At 49.4% G+C, this 24708-nt stretch overlaps 3 protein-coding genes across 3 annotated transcripts in view; 1 reads left to right on the forward strand and 2 right to left on the reverse strand.

The window, feature by feature from the left end:
• Positions 1–97: 97 nt before the first annotated feature.
• RAD21L1 (RAD21 cohesin complex component like 1) lies at positions 98–16667 on the reverse strand. The gene is made up of 15 exons (XM_085241750.1): positions 16533–16667; positions 14584–14726; positions 12378–12668; positions 10803–10932; positions 9412–9511; positions 7836–7942; positions 7276–7455; positions 6851–6949; positions 6095–6208; positions 4616–4845; positions 3651–3747; positions 3274–3413; positions 2563–2652; positions 2317–2394; positions 98–1121 (listed from the first exon to the last, which is right to left on the reverse strand). The coding sequence occupies exons 3-15, from the start codon at positions 12519–12521 to the stop codon at positions 933–935; spliced, it is 1698 nt and encodes a 565-aa protein (XP_085097876.1). The 5' UTR covers positions 12522–12668; positions 14584–14726; positions 16533–16667; the 3' UTR covers positions 98–932.
• Positions 15599–17056, forward strand: TMEM74B (transmembrane protein 74B). The gene is made up of 2 exons (XM_085241749.1): positions 15599–16059; positions 16547–17056. Exons 1-2 carry the CDS (start codon positions 15865–15867, stop codon positions 17042–17044), a joined length of 693 nt encoding a protein of 230 aa, XP_085097875.1. The 5' UTR covers positions 15599–15864; the 3' UTR covers positions 17045–17056.
• Positions 17057–20222: 3166 nt separating this feature from the next.
• Positions 20223–24708, reverse strand: part of PSMF1 (proteasome inhibitor subunit 1) — a 106987-nt gene continuing 102501 nt past the window's right edge. Inside the window, exons 4-8 of the mRNA XM_085241343.1 lie at positions 24418–24500; positions 23972–24157; positions 23368–23421; positions 21581–21739; positions 20223–21445 (exon numbers count right to left, since the gene is read on the reverse strand). Coding sequence (XP_085097469.1) covers positions 21394–21445; positions 21581–21739; positions 23368–23421; positions 23972–24157; positions 24418–24500 — 534 coding nt within the window. The 3' untranslated portion in view covers positions 20223–21393. The remainder of the gene's footprint in view (positions 21446–21580; positions 21740–23367; positions 23422–23971; positions 24158–24417; positions 24501–24708) is intronic.

Below are 24708 nucleotides of genomic sequence, written 5' to 3' on the forward strand. Positions count from 1 at the left end.
ATCACAGCAAACACCAAGATGAGCCCAGACTAAAGTGAGGTGGCACCAGTTTTGATCCTTCAGAACAAATACCAGGGAGCACAGGAAAGATCTTGGCTGGACTTTTATTGATTCCATATAAAGAGGTGTCAGCATGCTCAGAGCACTGGGATGTTTTGGAGCACCAAATGCACACAGCCACTCCGTGCTGCCCTGTTGCATCTGCTTTCAGCACGTGGAAATTCCCAACATTACAGAATGCCAATACAGGTGTTATCTAATTTATTTAAATGTACAAAGGATCACTAACATTTCAGGCAAACATTGGCCTATGCATAAGGAAAGCTGTTAGTCTTTGTATAAATGCCCCACAGAGTGGAACATTGCAGGGGTTCTTGGAAGGACGATTTCCTCCTGACCTCAAGGACAGCAGAAGTCTCCATCTCAACACACGACTGCAATGCTGCAGACAGTTGCTTCTTAGAGCTTAACACAACAAGTATTGAACATTCTTTGAAATAAGTAATTTTGAATAAATTCAAAGATAGTTTAAAGGTCTTCCGTTCTCTGACCACGGTACCTAATTAACGCACAAGCTGAAAATAACCTAATTTCCAACACTGGACTCTAAGAAAGGCTTTGAAGAACTTCCATCAAGTCCCTCATGCTGCAAATGTCTGAGGGAGAGCATGTATTTTAGCTATTATCAACAGAGTGAGTAACAGCTTGTTTTATAAACATACCTACATTGAAACGGAACGCACCAGTGAACATCCTGCTAACCAACACTGCAGCCACACAGCAGCACCAATTCGTTACCGTGTGGTTCTGAGAGGGCACAGGAATGAAAGAACTCTGCTCAGTTCACCGTGGTTTGATGAGAGTTCCATTTTTTGCAGGAAGAAAGAGAATAGAATGGCGTTTTGATGAGCTTATCTGGCTGCTATGTGATTTCAGTGAGCACTGAACATTCGGCCGGCAGTGGCTGTGATGTCTGCAAATGGAGCGTGCTGAACCAACTCAACAACCATCTGCTTCTGCAGAACAAGGAAGATGTAAAACTTCACTGCGACTTCTTTCCGGTTATTCTTCTGACAGAGCTCCCGTAAGCTGAAGGAATTCACTCCAGATTTGTTCAGGTGCTGGCAGGAGAGAAAAAGAGAAGCAGTTGGGTCATGGAAAAACCAGAGCTCAGTAAGTCCGAATTGAACAGTGCTTCTCAGAACCATTATTTCCTGCTTGAAGGCCTTAAATAGGATCTTAGCAGGCATTTACACTCACGTAGTGGCTCTTAACATTTGATTGCTGTAGTACTGCTAGCACCTATATATGTTACTAACATTTACACGTGCCCACAGCTCCACTGAACTCAGTGAAACAGCACTGAAGCCTATCTGTAATGGTTTTCATGATGCAAACCAGTGAAAATCATTGCATGCCCTGTTCTTGGGATACAGAACAGCAGCCACACCACAGGCAGTTCCAGTTCCAGCTAACTCATCACTAATGTTGCTTGTTTCTTAATGGCTGCACATATACATACGTAGTTATTTATGGGTGTTGCACAAAACCTTTTAAAGATGTTCACATAACTAAACAAGCAAGAAGGCTGCAGAGCCAAACTCAAGCAGTGGGGAAAAGCCAGGCTTGGGAGCAGGGTTTGGTGAGCTTTGCTTTGGCAGAAGCTCAGCAACGAGGTGATCCAGTGAGGGTTTGGACACTCAGTGTTGGGACAGTCCGTGCTGCCTCCCAGGGTGCCTGCCATGTTCCTGCTGATGGAGCACGTGGTATCACACAGCTTCACCAGCCCTGATGTTATTTCTGCAGGGAAGGCAGGAGAAGCCTTCCTGATCGTGCGTGCTTTGCTCATGTTGAAGCATCTTGAAAGCTCTGGGGCATTAAAACCTTCTAGAGAAGGGGTTGCCATCTGTAGCACAACCACCTCTCTCTTCCATAGCCTTCATCTCAGGAAGAGCTCAAGCAGATGAGCAGCCAAATGAAGGCACCCTGCAGTGCATAGCAGAGATCCTGCAAACCTGCAGGTGGTTGGAAGTGGGCTGTGTAGGGATGCTGAAGAGAACAAAGTATTAGTGCTACAGCAAGCACTGCAAGCAAAAGTGCAGAACATTCTAGCAATTCCAGCAGCTGTGGGAGAGTGGACGTGATGTCAGGCACTCAGAATCCTGGTTTCCTCCACCAACACCCAACAAAATGCAGTTATACTCTGCATATGACACACAGTGATGCTACACAGTGGAAGCAGGAGGTTTTCTGAAATGGTCCAGTGGAAATCAATACCAGGTTTGGGCTTCTAATTTCAAAATCCAGCAGTGTTACCTGTAAGGTTTTTAACAACTGAAGAGTTCTTTTGCTCCACTTAATTTCTTCATTGTCTTTATTTTCCATTTCTAGCTCCTTGATGGGAAATACAACAGAAAGTTAGAGGGCAAATGTGTCAAAAATTGGCAGCACGCCAAAACCCACTGTAAATTCATGGAATTGTAACTACTTTTAAAAAATATTTCTGTGACATAATGCAGTTCTTTCTGCGGTGTGAGAACTGTCAGCTTTAAGTATACACACGTGTGTTATCTCAGCTTGCTGCACTGGAGCTTCTCGGCCCATTGAATTATTCACCAGCATGGAGCTCTCAGAGAAAGCAGCTTCATCCTGCTGTCAGAACAGGAAGGTGGAACAATTGGTACTGCAATTTATGCATTACTGTGCTGTATGATAACAATTCTGCTCAAATAGTTGATTGTTATAAATATTTTCCAAATTTATTTAATAGCTGCTGTTTCTACCAGGCCTTTTCTCACATAGAATCTACCCTTGTTTAGGCACAAGCCTTGAATTTTCCCCTGCCATCAAGTCCAGTTTTGTCATTCTTTGTCAACTTCAAGGACTTCCATACACTCCTAAGTCCCTCCTTTCACATTAAAGATGGCAGGATTACATAATTTGTTATTGCTTGAGTATTTTCTCAATTTTTGACACAAAAGATAAGCATAACCGCCTTTAGAAATGAAAACACATCTTTTCTTTACAAACAGGCTATGGTTTATATCAAGGTTCCAGCCATACTTAGTGATTATACTGTAATCTATACCAATTAATTGACATTTTAATAGACAGCTCACTCATTGTGAGGGTCTGCCAAAATGCTTCTAAATAAACTTTCCTGGAGCGAAAAACCTACGTTAACAATTTCTTAACCTCTCTGAAAAGGAACCCCAACACAAAATGAAGCCAGGAAGTACATTTGGGTCTGCAAAACGTGAGGAAACCACTCACCAGGGTTTCACCAGAGCCATTAACAGCTCCATTGCTGCTATTCCATGCTGTCAGTGCAAACAGATCATTGTCAGTTTTTCTCTCAGCCTCTGAGCAGTCCAACTCCTGCAGGTAACTCAATTCTTCTGTTATCAGCATCTCTGTATTGACAAATAAACACAAGGCTTAAGATGAAGTGATGCTCATCTGCCCTTAAAACAAACAAACAAACAAACAAACAAGTATTTTTATAATTAATACAGCCAGTTTTGTTGATGGTTGAAATGTTTTGACCTTTGATTTGTAGAATGCTGCACGCTGTGCATGTCTGAAACATCATATAAAATAGAGAGTATTTGTTAACAGCTAATTCTGCCACAATAGAATTAAAACATTACCTGTGGCATCTTGCTCCTTCTTTGGTTTTTCTATCTCCATCTGTGTTACATTTCTTCTCATTTCAAATCTACCTCTCTTGAAGCATTTTGCAAAGAACTGAAAGCAATTATTTTTATTTGTTTACTGTCAGAATATAGAGTTAGATTATTTGCAAGCATCAAAGCAAAGGTATGAAGATGAGTTAATTACCTCACCCCAGAATTTAGAGATTTGCATTAGGTCATTTCAAATCTGCATCTTTAAAAAAGGAATGGCCCTTTGGCAGCAAATTCTACGAAGAAATGTCATAGGAACAGCTAAGGAACAAGCTGTAATTGTGCATCTGGACTCCAAGAGGTGAAGCTGTTCTGCCCCATGGAACCTGCTGAGCTGTTTGCCTGCAGATCCAACGGAGAGAACGCAGTGCAATTAGCATGAGGCTGCTGTACAGAGTCAGCACTGCACCTTTCTCCATCTCCTTGCATACAAGTCGGTCTTTCTTCGTTTTATCATCATTCCTAAACGTACAACTTCTTCAAAAGATTTGTCAGATAATACACAGGGGCATGGAAGGACTTGACAGATATATTTCCACGAAGCAATTATCCCTCCCTTGCACAAAAAGAGCATTAAGGTCTATGAGCATGGAAGGGGTGTTCTGACCTGCCCTGCTCACCCATGGGACAAGCAACCAGAACCTGTGAAGCACCTGAAAGGCAAAGCTCTCCTAATCATTTTTAACTTGCTGGAGCACTGGAGATTGAAGCCAGGAGCTGTACAGGTGGTCTTTCTGCTGAAGCAATTAGCGATGAGTATGCAAATAATCATTAGGTATCCAATGGAACAGAGCTGTGACACAATACTTCCAGCAATGCTTTGCACCTGCAGTTGCCTGCAACCAAACCCCTGGCGGTTCCCTCCTGGATGTGCAGCAGTCCCATCACCTACACAGAGGCACACAAACCAACAAGGAAGAAATCTTTACCGTTTGCAGCTCAGCATGAAACAAATGCTGTGCAGGCTGGGACAGGAGTGTTTCCACTCCTCCTGATTCTTTCCACATCATTGTTTGTTTAGTTGGAGGTGCGAGGTCTAACGCAACAAGGGTGCCCACGCTGTTGTTAAGCTGGTGGTATATAGCATGGCAGCTGAGCTCCTTGTCTGCATCCACAAGCAACTTCCTCTTCCTTTTATTGTTTTTCCTCTGGTTGAAATCTAAAGAGATCAAGCGTTCAAAAAATAAAAAAGCACTGACCTCAGTACACACACGGTCACAAGAGGTTCCTCCCATCGTTAACAGTCTGTGATCCTTGGCCTCTGTCACAGACACACCTACCTGGAGTGCTGACTAGCAGAGATGGGGACAGCTGAAGACCCTCAGCTAATTGTCCCCTTCAGCCACATGTTCTCTGTTTGGAATTACAATATTCAAAGCTGACAAGGAGTCAGCTCCTCCTGTTTCTGATCGAGGCACGTTTTTCAACAGCCGTTACAGAGCAGATAGACACAAATAAGGTCCCATCCAGGGAAAACTTAAGTGTGAAGAGAACCAGTGGGAGTAAATGGACAGCTGGAGACCTCCTGACTTCACAGAGCTGAAGAGGATGGCCTGTTCCTCCAAAAGTGTCTGCAAAGTTTCCTCTCTGTGTTCTTGTACAGGAAACCCACAGGTGTTTAATTACAGGAGACATGAATACTGTGCTGAGGAATCAGGAACACAATGACTTAATGAGAACACATGATACATGAACAGGACTGAGTAGGCTATCTTTAATCCACCAGGAATTAATTGTTCCAAGAACTCCCAATGTATTCAACAGGTTTCATTACCTCATAATTAATATCTGCATTTGTCAGTTTAATACTTTGGCAATTATACTGAGATGTAGATTGTAAACACAAAACAGAGCTGCTGATTGGTTGTACAACCATAGCTTCCTGAATCTTGTCTTGGCAGGCTGGAAAATGCCAGTATTCTAAATATCATCAGTACGAACTCGTTCATTTGCTAATAGCCACCATCAGAATAGCTGAGATCTAGATTTACAAACAGATGAAAAGAGACGTTTTTCTTTTTCAATCTTAATAAAGACAAGAGATCCCAAAGCCTCAGAGTATAAGGTTGTTGTTTTACACACAAGAGATCATGGAGGTGTCGCTGGCAATAAAAGCTCAGCTGAACTTTTGGTGAACAGTGCTGAACAGGCTGCACTGCCAGCAGAACTGCAGAGCAGAGCAGTAGCACTTGGTTTGGTATGGGGAAGGAGCTGTAAGCAGAGAACTGGACAGATCAGATAATACCCATCAACCTGATACTGGTTTTGTATGAGAATGATCATAGAACAGAACTCTGACAGCAGGAGCAAACAAAGTGAAAACAATGTTTTGCAAATATTTACACTAACAAGGAGAAAATCAAACACAGCAATGCAAACAGCCAGCAAGAAACTGATGGAGTTCTGACCTGTATCATCAACTGGCTCAAGCACAAATCCTTCTTCTTCTTTAGGCAAAAGCATTGTTTCATTCATGAGATGACTTTCTTTCTTCACTGCAGTGTCTGCGTGGTTGGACTCGGCTGTAAGAAAACCCAGCAAATAATCCAGATCAGAACGTTGTCAGGAGGGAATAAATTCTCCATCTCACAACATTCAAGACAGCTGACAAAGGAAAGCTTAGAATTTGCAAACTCTGATTTAGTCTGTAGTCTCACAATGACCTGAACCAGTACATCTGCATTGTTGCTGCTTACATTCTGCTGACACAAGACCCTATGAGGGCAGGTAGTGAAACAAACTGAATATCAACAGACTGACACCAAATCGAAAGAAGACTAAGAACACCTGTATGAATTACTAGAAGTCATTTGTGGCTGAGATACGAAGTCAGACATATTGGCAGGTAACATTCAAAGTTACTCCACCCTGTTTCCTTTCCCCTACAGAAGTGATATTACTGCCTAAGCTGCAGTGTGGATCTCAGGATATCATACAGAAGTGTTTCTAAGCACCGTCAAGTTCTGTATCTGGAATTCCTAGGTCCAATTAAATTATACCTAAAATGGTGAATGACACATATCAGGAAAAAAGGAAGGGAAGCTAACGAAGGAAAAAGGCTTGGGATATTAATCCATGCATGCAAAGCTGAATGGGAGTAACTGAGGCATTGATACAAGAGCAGAGTTCACGTGAGGCAGGAGGAGGTGGTGCTGCCAACTCACCTGCTGTGCTGTTCTCTTTCAGGTCTTGTGACAAAGGAAGTTCTTCCGTATCAAGAATGCCATTAGTTAGGCTATTTTGTTCATCCCTCAATAGGATTTCTTAAATAGAAAACACAGTTGAATCATTCTAAGCTGTGGTTGTCATGCAGTAGCCTGACGTAGCCTAATGTTATTTATAATAAACATAAATCAAATTGCTCAGTAATAAATATAAATCAAATGCATTTAACTCTAAAAAAAAATTAAAATCTTTAATTTTTACTTAGTGACATCTAAACGATCACAGATACAATGATAAGTTGCAAAACATGCAGCATAAAAACAGGAGAAGAATTGCTGTTTGCAAATGACGACTTTCATAATGTTTCATTTGTTCTCCTGCAATAAGAAAAGCATTTTGAAAGAAAGCAATTCTGTTTCTCTACCAATCATGTCTGCACCAGCCTCCTCATCCCCGAAGCAGTCCTGCTCCAAGCAGTACGAGCCCTCATGCACAGCAGCCTTGTCTCCACTTGCAGAGCTGTGATCAGCCACGAGGCTGCAGCTGCTCATCAGAACGCTCGCATCGAAGCAGCTCTGTTTTCTCAGTGCATCTGATTCCTCATCTGGACAAATACAGAAAGTGTCATGCTCCATCTGTACACACCCGTGGGAAATGTGTATTTCTCCATCTCCTGAGTTTTTCAAATAGCTTTCAAAAGATTCTAGGACATCCCATGCCTCAAATGGAATGGACAAAAGCCAGTTTCATCTAACACCAAACGTTGGGTTTGATTCTGTTTCCAATATCGGATTCTATTACTTAGGTAGAGTGCTTACAGGGAAATTTAAGCATGAGACCACATGATAGGCCAGTCAGCACCAACATGAACAAATACTCTTGTAGTGATCGTTTTTTCACATAGAGAAATTACTCACTGTACAACATTTTGCATAAAACATACTTTTCCTTATGGAATATTTCTAATTTCTCAACTTCTCTCACCAAAGTTCCTATCACAGAGAAGTACATTGCTTTCATAATCCTCTTTAAGTGTGATGTCTTCAGCTCTGCTCTGATTCAAGGTAAAATGCTCAGCAACATCAATGGCACTGATGAAAGAAACATTATACAAAATACAGGATGAACTGAAACTCATTCACCATTTCACTCGACTGTGAAAACATGTTGCTAACCAGTCTGCAAACCTGACATCCTGCTGAAAAACCCCAGAAGATAACTCCTGTTTCCCATGGCATTGAAAGCACCCCACCTGATGCTCATTTCTGTGGCGAGCAACTGTCTCCCAAAGCCATTAGCATTCAAGCTATTTAAGATTTGATTCATAAAAACCACTGCTTTGAATTTCCTCTAGAAGCTCAAAATGAGCATGTGGAAAACAGATGCTGTCTGTTGCTTCTGAGGGCTACCTCTAAGCAAGTAGGCAGCTGCTTTCTCTGCTAGCCAGGCCTCCTGTGCAGTCTCCAATGTACGTTGTACAGTGAAGACTGATTCTGGAATGGTTGTAACAAAATGCTACGTAGGGAGAGGTCTGTGAATCAGGGGAAAGCATTTAGCTAAATGAACTTCAGAGCAATCCCCACGCCTGGAACTCTGTGACCAAACAATCCAGATGTGCACTCAGAAAGCAATCTGTTCAAGGAACAGTAGGCATATCTAGAGGACAAGGGAAGCACCCATGCTCCTCTCTCTATTTCCTAGTTCTCCATTCTTCTGCCACAAAATCTGGGCTTGGTGAGTTTGGTGCCCTACTAACTACCAGGCACTTGTCACATAGAAGGGATTGAATTGATGTCCCAGTGTCATCTTTACACCAAACCATAGGGATTCTTTGGGTAGACAGGAAAGGCATAAAGACGTGGCACGTTGGAGTACTTGAATAAATGGAATAACTAGTATTACATCCCAGCTGCACTTAGAAAATACTAAAGACTTCCAGATGCCTTCAAGCTGCATTTATGGTGAGGTGCAGAGAAAATCTCTGTTGAAATCCACTATCCTGGCTCTTTTGGGGCATGGAAACGCATCTTAGCCTTCTGTTTTTATCACTTTTTCTACGTTAGTGCTGATTCATTCCAAAAAGCCAAAGAAACACGTTGGCTTTTCATTGGAAGCAAAGCTTCCTAGAGCTGATAAAACACCCAGGGCCCAAAGAGCAAGGGAGCAGAAATGAGAAGCATTTACACAGCAGAACAGTACGACATTGTGAGGCTACAAACCACAGGCTCCATGGTGTTACAACAGCATTCAGGCTAGCTTTTACATCCCCTCTCAAGGACAGGAATCTCTTTGCAGGGTTCACTCAGACAATTGTAAATGAGAAAATCTGGAAGTTTGGGCTCGATATATTTTATTGTTAAAGTTTGCTGATTAAATGGACTTGGAGGAGCTCTACAAAGCAGTGTTGTGACTGCAGCCTTGTAAAGTTCAACTCAGAATTTAGAAGAGATCGGTTGTCAAATCAAAACAATTCCATGCAAGTCTTGATCAGATAACTCTAAGGATGTCTTTTACTTCTGAAAACAGTGAAATAATGAATAAAAAGGAGGAGAGAATTTACTTTAAATCAGGTAGAGTTGTTTCAAAATCATGAAATTCTTCAGGTAATGTAATGGACTGATAAGCAGCCTCACAGCTCTCTTCTGGAAGGTCAACAAGTCCTAAAAGAAACAGAAAATGAAACGACATAAACACCAATAACATAAAAGTAATGTTCTCCCACGTAGATATAAGTCTATATAGGTCTATAAACCTGTCACAAAGGTCTGTTGCCATTATAGAGAACAAAAAGCTTGGGCAATTTGTCAACAAGACTCCAAAGTGGAATGAAAATACTTAATTTGCATATACATTAGGAGCCATATTTTACAGACAGACAAAGAAGAGGATGCTGCTGTTGGACACTGGTAAAGCTGTTGAAAAACTGTAAATGCACTGTGCTTATGTACAGCTACGTAAAGTCACTATGACTTCGAGTGGGTGATTATGCTTTGTTTTTCTATCCAGGGTCCATATAACACTATTCTCCAGCATCAAATAATCATAAAAACTGGCTGCAAATACCCAGCAGCCAGGAAATGCTGGAACAACTCAGGTTAGAAGGGATTTCTGAAGGTCACCTAATCCAAGCTTTGGCTCAAAACAGAATTAATTCTTAAGCTAGATCACTTTTGACTATTTCTGATGATGGAGATTCCACAGTATCCCTGGACAACCTGTTTCAGCATTTTACTACTGCCAGTGTGAATTGTTCCCCTCCTGCAGCTGGTTGGAGTTCCCCTTGCTGCAGCTGTGACCACTGCCTTCTGTTCTTGTGCTGTGCAGTGCTCTCCAAGCTGCTACAGCACCCACTAAAAACAGTACTACATACTCATTGCAAGTGATTCTTCTAGTGATTTCCACGTTTACAAATATTAACTGATCATAATCACGTCCTTGAAAATCATGCAGAGTGGGTATTCAATATTCTGCAACCAGTCTAGGTCACAAAACACATTAAGGCTGGCAAGGGATGTTGATATTTTAAGTTCTTTTTTTAGACAACAGTGCCTCCCCGTTTGTCACCTTAACATGACAAACACACAGCCTCTTTGGAAAGGATTCCATCATCTCAGTTCCCTTCTTGCTAGCTTTGTGGCTAGAGCTCAAAACACAGTGAGATCTGGCACTAACAGGTTCTTAGACATGTTGGAGTCATCAGTGGCGACAATTAATTATCTAGCAACGGAAGCTGAATTCAAGCTGCTTCTTGTAGGACCATTTAAGATACTGCTTCTTTTAAAGGAGTCAAAGAGTTGAAATTGCATTAAATTAAGCCAGATTAACCATCAGCAGTATGCACCAATACCTTCAGTGTCCTTTGAGATCAATGACGTGTACATAACTGAAACAACCACAGTTAATAAAAGCAGGCAGCAATGCAGGTGGGAAGATGCAGAATTCTGCACGTACCTGGACGAAAGGCTGTCTTCATTTTTGTCAGAGCTTCACTGCAGTCTGCCAGGAGGTATTTTGTTTTCCTGTGGTAGATCCGCACCACTCCCAACAATAAGTGCCCAGAGGTGCGCAGAGCTATTGTAAACTTGGATGATTTGAAAAAGTTGTTCAGGAGTTAATAGTTTTGGCAAAAAAAAAACAACAAAAAAACACATTTAAAATGGAAATACTTCACAGCAGTAACAGAGTTCTGGTAAAACACCTGCAGAGAGCTTTGTCCTGTTACAGAGGATCAGAGACAAAGCAATATTCAGAGCTAGGAGTTTCTAATTGCTTCTGCTCCGAAGCATTGCCATGCTGAAGCCTAAGTCCCAAACCAATTATGCTCAATTAATCCATGGAAGACAGATGATAAAATTTACACTATCAAACAGGTATTTTCATGGGGAAAAAAATCCTGTTTGCACCAGCAGAAAGCCTCGGATCTCCTTCACCATCAATTAATGACAGTGCAAAATGTTCCCACTGTTCCCTTGGATGCAATTGCAATTGCAACTGAGAGGCCAAGGACTGAGTCATGGATACTGCCTGCATCTGTGCTTGTTTGAGTCACAACTTCTCTGTGATACACAAAGGATTAATGCAGAATCTCTCATAAGAGTCTCCAATTAAGCTTATTTATATACTTATCTGCTTATAACGATGGGTCTGGAAGGAGCCCACTGAAAGTGCAAGGATAGTTATTATATATCAAAAGTTACTTACTATAACATCACAAAAAACGGTCCTCAAATGTCTCTGCATAATTTTACAGTAGCTTTCTTTCTCCCTTGATTTTGGTGTAGTGGCTGACTTTGTTTTTTTTTGTTTTTTTTTTTGAGACAATTTCCTCAGATACTGTCAGTTCCCAGGCTATGTTGTGTACCTGCAGCTCAAAATCTCCGAGGAGAGCCCAGTGGCACAATACTGACACCCAGGGTCCCATCCAGCCTGGCCTTGAGTGCCTCCAGGTATGAGGCTCTCATAGCTCCTCTGGGCAGTTGTGCCAGCACCTCACCGCCCTCTGAATAAAAAAATTCTTCCTAATATCTAACCTAAATCTCCCCTCTCTTAGTTTAAAGCCATTCCCCCTTCTCCTATCACTATCAGTTGATCCCCCTCCCATTTGTAAGCTTTCTCCAAGTACTGGAAGGCTGCAATGAGGTCTCCTCAGAGCCTTCTCTTCTCCAGGCTGAAACCCCCCATCTCCCTCATCTCCTCATAGCAGAGATGCTCCAGCCCTCTGGTCTTCTTCATGGCCCCAGTTTGAATGCTACAGTAAAAATGTTCTTATTCTGTAGATGAGTACATTCCACAGACCTCCAAGAGTAAAATAACAAGCGAGATATTTCTATTATTATCATTTAATGGGATTGAGACTTATATCTGAGTCAGAATTGAATAAAATCAGAGTAGGGATTTGCCTCACGCTGGTTTTGAAGCAGCCACAAATGCTTCTTACTACGTGCTTACAGGAGCAATAGCCCCATTCCCTGCAGCACTCACACCTCAGGGCTCACCAGGAGATGCTCTCCCGCTTTAATAACATACCTTTGGCGAAACGATCTTTTTAATGGTAGTCTCTAAATTGCACTCGAAGATGTGAGCCTTGGTGAGCTTCTTCTCCCAGTGGGCAGCGAGCCAGATCTTGGCCAGCGGCCCACGCCTGTTCACGAGCAAATGCATGTAGAACATGGTGTGTGGTTCTGCTGGGACTCCTGCACTGTCTCTGCCTGAGTTTTGCCTTCCTCGCTTGGGCTGCCTGAGGGTGCGAAGGTCCTGAGGAGAATGGCTGCAGGGGCTTCAGAGAGAGCCGGAGCTGTGGGTTGGAGCTGACAGCACCTGTGGGTACAAGGAGAGACGTCATGGGGATGGGGAAGTAGGGGTGGGGATTGCAAAGGAGGGGGCATGGGGTGGGATTGTGTGAGTGCCATGGGAGGTGTGGGCACGAGGGGATGGGGGCTTTATGGGACCATGAGAAGTGAGAGAACACCCCCCGTGAGGTGGGGGGGGGGTTTGTCAGCCCTGAGAGGATGGGGGCTTCATGGGGCCAAAAAGGGATGGGGGATTTTGTGATGCTTCTGAGGGGATGGGGTTTTGTGGGGTCCTGAGGGGATGGAGAGCACTGTGGAGCCCTGAGGGGATGGGGGCTTCTTGGGGTTATGAGGGAATGGGGACTTTGTCAGCCTTGAGGGCACGAGGGCATTACGGGGCCCAGAGGGCACGGCGTCGCCCAGCCCTGCCATCAGGGGACGGGGTCTTTAAGTGACCCTGCGGGGGATCTTGAGGTGGCAGTGAGGGGCTGCAGGACATCACCGTGCTGCTGCGGTACCACGGCTGGCCCTGAGCGGAGGGGCTGAGCGGGACTGAGGGCGCGGCGCTGTGGCGGCGCTGTGGTGGCGGCCCCGCCCGCTCTCCCGCCCGCACACAGCCCGGCCCCGCAGCCTCAGTTCTCCCGCCCGCCCGGTGCCGCCCTCGGACCCCTCATCCATCCTCCATCCTTCTGCCCCCGCAGCCCCGTCCCACCCCTGCCCCTCTCCCTCCTCCCTTCCCTCTTCTTTGATTTATTTCCGGCTCTCCCGCAGATTTCGTTCTGCATTTTGGCAGGGCTGTCTGACCTTGGCTGTCTCTCTCCTCGCTGTGCTCCTGGGCTGGTAGCGGTCGTCTCCATCCCTCCTCTCCTTTCCCTGGGGATGCTGCAGCCTCACCAGCCCGGGGCAGATTTGGGGCTGTAGATATGGGGCAGCTGCCAGCCCAGGGTAGGATCTGAGGCTGCAGGTTTGGGGCTGCACATCCCAATCCCATCATCTCAGTGCAGGATTTGGGGCTGCAGGTTTGGGGCTGCACATCCCAATCCCATCATCTCAGTGCAGGATTTGGGGCTGTAGGTTTGGGGCTGCACATCCCAATCCCATCATCTCAGTGCAGGATTTGGGGCTGCAGGTTTGGGGCTGCACATCCCAATCCCATCATCTCAGTGCAGGATTTGGAGCTGTAGGTTTGGGGCTGCACATCCCAATCCCATCATCTCAGTGCAGGATTTGGGGCTGCAGGTTTGGGGCTGCACATCCCAATCCCATCATCTCAGTGCAGGATTTGGGGCTGCAGGTTTGGGGCTGCACATCCCAATCCCATCAGCCCAGTGCAGGATTTGGGGCTGTAGGTTTGGGGCTGCACATCCCAATCCCATCATCTCAGTGCAGGATTTGGGGCTGCAGGTTTGGGGCTGCACATCCCAATCCCATCATCTCAGTGCAGGATTTGGAGCTGTAGGTTTGGGGCTGCACATCCCAATCCCCATCCAGGGAATGCAGCGGAGCAGCACAGCCAAAGCAGCAAGGTGCAGGACCCCCTCCAATGTCCCCTCTCCCTCATCCAACCATGATGTCCTCCTGATGGCTGCAGGCTCGCTGGCCCCATGGCTGCTGCCCCATCTAACCATGGGATCACAGCAGGTCTGCACACAGACCATGCACATTCCGTTGCCTCATCACTATGGGAGCCGGGTGCCCCAAAATGCAGAGCTCAGGAGCAAACCATCATCATTTCTGTTCTTCCCAAGGAAATACGAGTGGCAGAGGCAGCAGAGCGCAGAGCTCTCCTCCCATCCCCTCTCCCTCCTGCCCGCCTGCTCCACATCCATCCTTTCCTGCTGATTCGGGACAATCTGCGTCCTGTGACCTACTTGTATCTGAGCGCCGAGTGGGTTGGCACTGAAACCTCTCTAAATGTGGTTAACGTGTCAGGATGCACTTACATTTATTTTTAATTCCGTTCTTTTCTCAGCCCAGTTCTGGATGCATCCCCAGGGATGCTGTGCTGGGAAGACTCTGCCTTTTGACACAGTGCAGGAGAGGAGCTGGGAGGGCGGTCACAGCCACACAGCGCACACATCCCTCACTGCAAACAAAACATAATAGAGTGGTGTGCATCCATAAGGCAGCAAAAGAGGCGGGCGACCCTCAGACTCACTTCGGGAGGAGCAGGTCAGCATCAGCCAAATTAAACGAATTAATCCAGGCAGAAAGCTTTCCCAGGGCACGTGGAAGAAAATGAAAAATAAAAATAAAGCATGGAAGGAAACGGCTAAAAAATGATCCAGAGGCTAATTTTAACATCGCCTTTTGTTTAATGCAGAAGGTGTTGAGGGAAGGATGAAGTTGTCACCTGTCACTGCCCCGCTGAGCAGCAGGGCCAGAGCCAAGCAGCCCTCACCAGCACCTGGATTTGTACAGCCTTCAGCTGCACAGAAATCCATGTGCACCCCTTTATTTCTGCACTCCCATGCACCCTCTTAGAACCTTTGTGTTTTGACTGAATTTCACAGAGACTTCACAGAAAGTCCCTGTTGATGCCATGGTGGTAGAAAGCTGCTGTTGATGTGACCGTCAAGGACTTTGCCCCAGTGCTGTGGGTTGCATGGAGCCAAGAGTGGCTGCGGGATTTGTTTCACGGGGGAGGAGGCGTGGGGGTCTCAGGGTGTAGGGAATGGGCTTGTGAGCCCACCCGGTGCTGGCAGCAGCATCTGAGCATCATCTCACGCTGTCATATGCGAGCTCGTGAAGGTGGTCGAGGCATGGGAATGTGCTGAAGGGAATGACAATGTGACGGACAGATCTTCCCGGCAGCTTTCAGCAGCCCACCCGCTATCAGTCGGGATTTACATCCGCACCACCATCTCCAGGCACCGCTCCAAAGGCAGGAATAGCACACGTCTCATTGACGACACGGCTCAAAGCACGCTCCTGCCAGCAGGTCACTGCTGGGGCTCGGGCCTGGGTCCAGTTTCAGGTCAAAGAGAAGCAGAGCGCATGCAGACGGTGGCAGTGGGAAAAGGGAAATAAATAACGTGGTGCTGGGGATCTCTGTGCTGCAGACCGCAGCCTGGTGTTGTCCTGTGGTCCCAGTGGGGCTGGCTGGGGGTACATGGCCAGCACCCTATGAGGACATTCCCTGGGCACATTCCGTGCTTTTTGCAGTGCTGCTTAGCCCCCTCCATCTGCAAACTCCCCGCCCTGGGATCCCTCCACTGCAGGTGATGCGTTTCACGAGCGGTGCTGGTGTGCAACCGTGCGTGTGTGTGTGTGTGTGTGTGTGTTGCACACGTGTGTATCCTCGGGGCAGCCGCCGCTACGTGTGCACGTGTGTGCGTGCAGCGCCGGGAGCACCGCGGGGTCCCACAGCCCTCCCCTCCCTCCGCCGCGGCTGCACCGGCACCGGGGACCCGGCGGGGGTAGGCGGCGAGGGGGGAGCAGCTCGGTGCGGGCAGCGGCGGGGCGGGACCGGGGAGGCGGCTGGGACCGAGGAAGAGGGAGCGCAGCTCGGTGCGGGGACTGGGGGGAGAGGCGGGAAGGGAACCGGGGGAGCGGAGGGGACGGCAGGTCCGGGACGTGGAGCGGGGTGGACATCCCGAATCGGGGAAGGCAGCCCGGGGGGTGTCACGGGCTCCCGGGGGAGGGAGGGAAGAAGGGGGGGACAATCCGGCGGGGGAACGCGGAATGAAGCCCGGTTCGGGATGTGGGTCCAGGGGGCTGGGGAGGTTCGGCCTGATGGGGGCAGGGAGGGAGCAGCCCGGTTTGGAGACGCGGATCTTTGGGGTTCGGGGGGGAGCAGCTCGCTCCGGAGGCCGGGTTTGGGGGTGAAAGGAGGGGGTGCATCCCGGCTGGGGCAGACGGTGCGGGGGACGCAGCCCGCTCCGCCGCTCACCTCTCTTCTCGCAGGGCGGCGGCTCCATGGCGTCCCCGCGGGCGGCGGAGCTGCGGAGCCCGGGCGAAGCGGCGGCGGACGGCGGCGGCGGCCCGGGGGGGCTCGGCCCGGCTCCGGGCCCGGGGCTGGCGCTGGCGCTGGGCTGCGCGCTGAGCGGGGCAGCGCTGGTGGTGCTGGCGGGGGCTGTGCCGCGGGCGGCGCGTCCCGACCCGACCGTACCGGCGCGGCAGATGGAGCGGTTGGAAGAGAGGGCGGCGCGGCTCCGCGCCCGCCTCGACCGCTGCACGGTGGCCGGGCTGGCCCTGCTGGCCCTGGGGGGGCTGCTGCTCGCCGCCCTCCTGCTGGCCGCCGCCGCCGCCCGCCGCCGGGCCCGCGCCGCCCGCCGTGCCGGCAGCAACTACGGCTCCGTGCGGCTGCGGCTGCGGCGGGTGTCGGCCGATGGGGCCCGGGCGCTGCTGGAGAGCCAGCTGAGCCCCCCGCCCCAGCAGCCCCCCGAGGGGTCCGGATCGTAGCCCCGCACGCCGGCGCTCCCCTCGCCGCACCGCAACACCGATGCCATCGGGGAGGCTTCGCCATCGGACACCTTCCTCGCCTCTCCCGGACGGCGTCCCATCCCGCAGCACCGGGACCGCCTTCCACCAGCAGCTGGGTGACGGCACTGTGAGACGCCCGTGGGATTTCTGTGCCCTGCGCCGGGCTGGACGCGAGGCCGAGCTCCTCTTTGGGATGTAGCATCTGATTTTCTGCCATCAGCAACCTTTCGTAGCAATAGTTTCTTGTAAAACTCTGTGGCGTAGCAGAAGAGAAGGGGACCTCAATGTGACTGCCATCCACGGGGCCACCTCCTCCTGACCTGCAGCCTTCACATCCCATGAGAGCAGGATGAAGGCTGGGACATCCCCCCCTTGCCTAGCATCCCACCAGCAGCCCCACAACGGCCTCACAAACCAGGGTGCTCTGTCTGGAGGAGAGAGGATAACTCGCCATGCACAGCGTGGTCCTTCTTTTCCTGTTTTAGAGAAGCAGCTCTGCCCCACTGGGGTGCCTTTGTGCTGCTCACAAGAGCCATTGTCTGCAGCTCGAAGGTAACATTGCATCTCGGGAATTAAACATGAAGCATCATTAAAGCACAACGTTCTGTGGAGAGAAAAAATTCGGTCTGAGCAGGATGCTGAGAAAGGCAAGGAATTGTCCCATAGGAAAACAGCCCCACACTGGCTGGTATTTGTCACAAACTGCCACCAGTTTTTAATCCATCTCATAAATTACTTGCTTCAATGTGCGGAGACAAATCTCTCCAGACAGCCCAACACATGGGGAAAGTTGTTTACATGTGGTACAGTTGCTGGGGCCAGATCTTATTCCAGGGCTCCCATAGCGTCCTTTGGTGTTCCCACCCCTCCCATGGCTGGGGACAGCCTGCAGCCCGTGCCACCATCTCCATCCTGCACAATGGTGTCCATTCCGAGCAGTGCTATCAAGGGCTACACGTCCCTCTGCCCATCCCTGTGTCACCTGCCTTGCTCTGTGTTTAGTATTGGGTCCTGGAATCCTCAAGTGGCCTCACACAGGCTGCTGGCAGGCTGCATCTGCTGAACACCTGCATTATATGGGCTCAAGAAATTCCCCTTTGTGTTAGAGTGCGGGGCTGTTGGAGGGGTGTTAATGGAAGGAGGCTGTTATTGCTGTGCCAGTACATTGCTGTGCTGTCCCTTAAGGAGGGCCTGGAGGAGTGGGGGAAAATCCTCTGGATTGAAATATAAATATTTAAGGTGAACGAAGTGTGTTGAGGAAGGAATGCCATTAAAGAGGCTCCCCACTGAGACCTGTAGGACTGGAAAATGATTTTGCACAGGAGCAACAGCAGGACCAGAGGAGAGCAGTGCAGCGGGCTGGAAACATTTAGCCAAAGCGATGATTTATTTGGGAAGCAACCCAAAACATTACCGGGTGGTGAGACAAATCTGCCCTAGCAAGGTGGGCTGGAGCAGGGCAGTGTGGGCAGGATGAGGCCTCAGCTCCACAGTGTCACACCCTGGGGCTGTGCAGCTGCTAACGGGTGGGTTGGGGCAGCTTTGGGATCCCCTAGAAAAGTCCCCGTGGCCCTGGAGGCACAGTGAAACCCATCCCATTGGAGAGCACCTTGCTGCTGCACAGCATTTCTGCACATCTCCAGCTTCCAGTGGAGAAGCTGGCTCAGCTCAGAGCTCTTAAGCACCCATCTTCAGGGTCCTGGAGTGTCTCTGTGCAGGAGGAAATGGCCCCATACACCTCCCTCACTCCTCTACAACAGAGGCTGCTTTGTTTTCCCATCTGTGCAGTATCCACTGGTTCTTCCCTTGTTCCATCCATGGGCCATGCAGGGTCCTGGCTCGGAGCATCGTCCGCAGGGTAATTAGCAGAACGAGGGCTCTGCCATCGAGAGGCAGGTGCTGTTGGCTGGGCGGGTTGGCAGATGGCCTGAAGGACTCTCCAGGGACGTCGAGCCATTGCCAATAATCCAGTGCCTCTCTTCAACTGTGATGTGGAAGCACCTCCTTGGCACTGCAGGAGGAGTGAGAGCTGTGCCTGTGCCAGGATGACACACTCCAGTCCCAACCACTTTTTACAACCCCCCATAAAATTAGCTCAAGATGCACCAACCGCTGTGCTCCCTTGCATGCTAACAGCTTCAGTCACTCATGTTAGTGCTGGTGTTGATGGCCATGCTTGGTGCAGGATCCACATTTTCCCACACCTCTACTCTCTGGAGCACAGACAGCAGAGACCACAGCAGCCCCAAGGCTCAGCCACGAGCCCACAAGCACCCCAGCTCCATGCAGTGTACTCTTCCTCTCTTCAATCCCCTCCTCTCCCACCTGCTCCCCCAAGCTGCAAGGCACTGCAAACCCACTGGGGTTAAGAGCTGCAGACAAAAGATTGTTTATCAAGACCCGACACAGCCTCTCCTGGCTCTGGATCGTTTTAATTAGCCCCATCAAAGCAGGCTGTGTTTCTCCCTCCTGAAAGGTTGCAGCACATGATTAATGCAGGCAGCAGAAAGCAGCTGTCTCCCGCAGAGAGCCTCTTTGATAAGGCAGAACCACTTCCTCTCCCTGCAGCACCGTGCATCCCAACCTCACACAGCAAGGTCGAGGCTGCCCAGGAGCTGGGAGAACAGTGGGGACACAGCAAGAGCCTCACCCTGCTCCAGTTCACCCAGTGCCAAATTTCTATGGCCAGTCCTCCCCCTCCCACATGCACACAGTCCAGGGTTCCATACACTGCAGCTCAGCTGTTATCAGTCGTGTTTGTAGGCAAAAGGGGTTTAAAAGGAAAAGCCTTAGGGGAAAAGGGAGAGAGGGGAGCACTTCCTCTTTTTTATTTATGCCTATGCAGCTGCATGCAGTGTAACAACGGTGTTCAGTGCCCTGGAGAGCCAATTACCACCAGAAGCACAGCCAAACAAGGGCTGGGCCATTCTCCACTTAATTTTCTTAATACAGTCTCATCATCTCAGAAAAGCACTGCTGCTAAGAAAGAAGGAAAAGAACAAAGCAGGCTCCCAGCTCGAACCCACCACCCCAGATAGGGCAAGGACAGACAGAACAGAGCTCCTAAGTGCAGCTTTGGGGCTCCTCTTCTTGTGGGGGGAGATGAGGAGGCCAACTGGGGCGGGGGGGTCACCCCCAGCAACTGCCAACACAACACTGTTATCAGATTTTTATTTCAAACTCATGAACGTCTTTCCAAGAAATCGGACCATGAGAAGAAAATACAGTATTGAACTCCTGGTGGGCTCCAGCCCCAGAATTATCTGACACAGGGGGAGCTGCAGGATAGGGAGGGGATTCCAGAAAGAGCCGAGAATCCTATGACTCATGCAGGTCTTGTCCTTCCTCCACAAGCTGTTCGGTGATGGCAGCAGAGTCCACCTGGGCAGAGCCACACAGGTCTCATGCCATGGGACTGACAGTAGTGAAACATGTTCCTATAAACCTGCTGCAAAGCAAAGCCCCAAATCCTTCAGCTCCACCAGGCACAGAGACTGTGCTGGACCCAGAGTTCAGGTAGGCACCCAAGCCTCCTGTTCCACCCCAATCCAACACGGTGCCCAACAGGCAGCTCTCCACACTGCCCGTAGGTTTGGCACACATCCCCAGGGATGAAGCCCTGTAGCATGGCTACAGGGGGCCAGATAATGCCAGGAATTCACTGTATGTCTCTTTTCATGCATATTAAAGGCTTTGCTGTTGGAGCCCTTCACATTCAGTGCGCATGCCCATGCAGAAGCCCACTTGAGCCACTACTGGGGGTCTGCCCACAAAGACTCTATGAGATGGGCTTCAGCCCTCCATGCTGATCAGCACTCTTTGGATAAAGAGCAAGGGAGAAACCATCACTGCATGGGAAGCCTTCTCCAGCTGAAGCTTTCAGCGAGGCTATTGCAGCTCCCCAGCATGGGAGTGGCAAGAAGCCAGCTCCCTTCTTACCACTGACTGCATGCGTAATCCCAGCAGCAAAAGCTATGCCACCCTGGAGGAGAGGAAGAAACCTCAAAGCCCAGGGCTGCTCTCAGCACACCACACTGCTCCTGACACTGCCCCGGCACAGGGCAGGCCCATGTCTGCTGCATACCCATGGCCAGCTACCCTTGGAGGAGCAGAGAAAGAAATGAACCTACTGCTTCCTCTTTTGTTCTGTGCATATGGAAACCTTTATAGCCAGTCTGAAACACAGGAGCGTAGCCCTGAGCAGGGAGAGCAAAATCATTGTTGAAAAAATCAAAGTCCACCAAAGAAGGGAATGAAGAGGGGAAAGTGCTCCTCGCTCCAGGAAACTGCTCCGGCTGCAGCTAGCTGAGAAACCTCTCAGTGACTCCTCACATGAACATGTCATCATAGCCTGGAGGTGGGAGGTGGTCGGGATCTGGCCTAGAAAGGAATTTAGAACAAAGTCAAACCAGGAACAAGAGCACAGCCCTGGAAGGAGCAGCAGAGCAGGGGCAGACTGGGAGCATGCTGTGGTACTTGGCTGCAGCAGCTGCCCAGGCATGGCCAAACACTTACCCGGCCCTACCAGCCCCTAAGGGGCCAAAGGGGTCGAATCTGGCTCCTGGTGGAACTGCTCCTGGGGGAAGGTGGCCGGGGAGACCTGCTGATGGGTCAATGCCGGGCTGCGGGAATCCAGAGCGGAGAGGATCAACGATCATTCCGCCACTCCGACCTCTGGGGAGAGGAAAGGCAGAAATTAGATGAGATTGGCACAGAAGAGAAGAGCAACGTACTCCTCCTGCACCCCTCCCCATGCTGCAGCACAATGCGTAGGTGTAAATGGGTGTAGCTTAACGTTACACTGAGATGGGAGTCTCATGGCTGCAGCAGACACACCTAATGCAGGGTATAGGCAAACATCCAGATCCAAGGCACCACCATATCTGCAACCTCTTATTCTAGCTGGGGACATGCAGAAGGAAGCAACAGCAGCAGCTTCCTTCTTCCCTCAAGTTCCTGCAAGGAGCCAGGCAGAACACAAACCATGGCTGATAAGTCCCTAGTGGGCTGCTGACCATGCACTGGACCTGCTGGTCCTCACTGCCACTCACAGTCCCATCGCTGCTGCCCTAGGGGAGCACAGTGTTGTAAGAGCCTGCAGACCCTGCAAACCTTTCCAAAGCACTGCCTGGAAGTCATTTGCTGATCACGGGCGGCTCCTCAGAGCTGCTCCATGCTGCAAGTGCCATTCCTCAAAGTCGGCTTTATGCAAACTCAGCTGGAGTCTCTGGACACCGCTGCCATCATACAAGTCATTAACAACTGCACTAATGAGTTCCATTACTCCAGGCTGGCTGCCCACAGCACCCCAGGACAGCCAGGTCCCATGAGCATATGCCTGGAAGCCTGAGTCTCCAGTCCCAGTGCTGGCAGGTGTCAGCACCAAATCTGCTTCCACTTACAATCATTTTTTTGTCATTTACAGAGAAACTGCCAATGGAGGGCTGGAGGCAGTGGGAGAAACAGGGTCCCCCCCACAACTGTACCCCTTTTCCTCATGCTATCGGGTTTCCTTCCAGTCACCTAGACTTCTCCTTCCAGCAGGGCAGGACGTTTCTAGCTGGCCAAACTCGCAGAGAATCAAGTCTTGCAAGAGGGAAAAAATGCGATCCCTACAGGAGAGCTGTTCTAAAGAGGACTCCCCCGTGCTGCAAGGCGCTTTGCAACAACTCCAAGGACTGTTTTTTGTCTGAAGATGTGCTTTTATCTGGAATGTCAGATGACAGGTCCTTCTTGCCCAACCAAACTAAAAACCCAGAGATGCATCTGGGAAGATCAGTCCCCCAGACAGCCTGGCTTCCACTCAGGCTCTCTCCAGCATTCCTGCTCCAGTGCCCCAAAAAGCCAAGAGGCTCACAATCAGGACTCGGGCATCTGTGGACTCAACTTTAAGCCTCTCCCTCTTCAGGCTGCTGGGTTGTAAATGCAGCAGCTGGTACCATTTTAAATTAGAGACTTACATTCACTTAACGATGTATTCAGCTTTGATTTACTGAAGGAATTAGTGCATGCTAAATGAATACAGGCTGATTATTAAACAGACGCAGATTGCAACCTATCATCTAAGCAAGCAACGGGATCTTATTACGATATTAGAACCATATTGAGGTTTAGCAACTGTCAATTGCTCCTTTGCAATTTGTAATGAGGAACTGTTCCACTGCCACCCACACTCAGACACACTTTGCTCAATGCCTGAGCCAGACCCATGACAGCTGTTTCAGGGAAGGTCTCTCAGTGAAGGGCAGAGCTGGGGATACTCCCAGGACATGCAAAGCACCGCCTCCCCTAGCCATACTCACCCCAAAGGGTCCAGGTCCTGCCCACCAACAGCAAAGGGGTTCAAAGGAGAAGGCCTGAAACGAGCACATAGTGAACAAGACTTTCAGTGAAGGGCTGATTTCGTGCAGTTTCCAGCCAACAACACGACTGTCCTTGCACTCCTGGAAGGAGTATCTTGCAACCTAAGCTCAAGCAGACAGAAGTGGGGCTAAAGAAACAGGAGATGACATGTAAGGCAGTAGCCACAGCAGAGACACCACAATGTCTCCGACTTCCAGCCAAAGGCTTGTGGGGGAACAGAGGGAAGAACCTCTCTGCCATATACAACAGCACTGTCCTTCCCCCTGCTGTCCCTGCTCCACCAGCCCCCAAGCCCTGATGGTCCCTCAAGCAGCACAGAGCAGGGCTTCCCTCCTTCCACCCCACATCTTTCCAAAGTAGGGCAAAACTAGCTCCTGAACTCATCATCCCATCCCTCAGCAAACAGCTTAAATCAAAGAAAAGCTGGCAGCCAGTGAGCCTGAGAACAGGTGGGGAGGATTTCAACCCTTCACTCCCCATTCCATCTGTGCAAGGGGTAAAGTTTGTGCCAGGACCTTCAGTGGACACCTGCTGCTCACTCACCACGATGGTGCTCCCATGCCTGCAGGATGCCGGGGTGGGATCCCGAGGGAGTTATAATCCTGGGGCGAGATAGGATCTTTCTTCTCTGCCTGGGACTCCTTCTTGACCTTTTCTGCGGGGACCCCGAGGGGACCGATGATACCTGAAGCAATCCTTGTCCTCAACTCCTCCATGTTCTTGTAGACTCTGCAGGGATGAGAGGCAAGCTGGTGGGACAGGCAGACTATGGCACTCAGGCACAAAGGTGCTGGACAGAGGTGGTGAGAGGATGTACATTCTTTTGGCATCTCTGGCATAAAACATGTACCCAGCTGGCACCCTGGATTTGCACTGGAGAGAGGAATCCTCCAGGCTCCTCCTAACTTGCATCTCTGATCCCATATGTCCCCCTCCCCGCGCTGGTGAGACATTTTCTTCTGCAGAAAATGTCAGAGAACTGAGATTACCTGTGGAAATCATTCAGGTGCTCTGGGTTGATGTAGTCAGCCACTGCCAAGGTCACGTCTGCCACCTTCTGAGAAGGACAATCCTAGTAAAGACAGGAGAAGCATGGTGTTAACAGCCACGCAAAGCTAGGACTGAGGGAGGGAGCAAGCAGAGCCACTGGTAGGGTGGTCGGACATGAAGAACAAGCTTGCATGCTTCTTGTCCATATCCCTGTGCAGTGTCCAAATCCCCAGCAGCAAAAAAAAAATAATAGTAATATACAACATGCAGCAAAGCTCTCCCTGCTCGCT

The sequence above is a fragment of the Meleagris gallopavo genome, chromosome 22 (assembly GCF_905368555.1).
Source record: "Meleagris gallopavo chromosome 22, MGAL_WU_HG_1.1, whole genome shotgun sequence".
Classification (NCBI taxonomy): domain Eukaryota; kingdom Metazoa; phylum Chordata; class Aves; order Galliformes; family Phasianidae; genus Meleagris; species Meleagris gallopavo.

Excerpts from the sequence above, each read along its gene's own strand:
- RAD21L1 (XM_085241750.1), bottom strand. The coding sequence starts at position 12,521 with ATGTTCTACATGCATTTGCTCGTGAACAGGCGTGGGCCGCTGGCCAAG. Across the intron at positions 7,456-7,835 it reads TCTCTGTGATAGGAACTTTG|ATGAGGAATCAGATGCACTG; the intron begins GTGAGAGAAGTT and ends GTATTTGTCCAG. Across the intron at positions 1,122-2,316 it reads AGTTGTTAAAAACCTTACAG|CACCTGAACAAATCTGGAGT; the intron begins GTAACACTGCTG and ends CTCTCCTGCCAG.
- TMEM74B (XM_085241749.1), top strand. The coding sequence starts at position 15,865 with ATGCGTTTCACGAGCGGTGCTGGTGTGCAACCGTGCGTGTGTGTGTGT. Across the intron at positions 16,060-16,546 it reads GCACCGGGGACCCGGCGGGG|GGCGGCGGCTCCATGGCGTC; the intron begins GTAGGCGGCGAG and ends CTCTTCTCGCAG.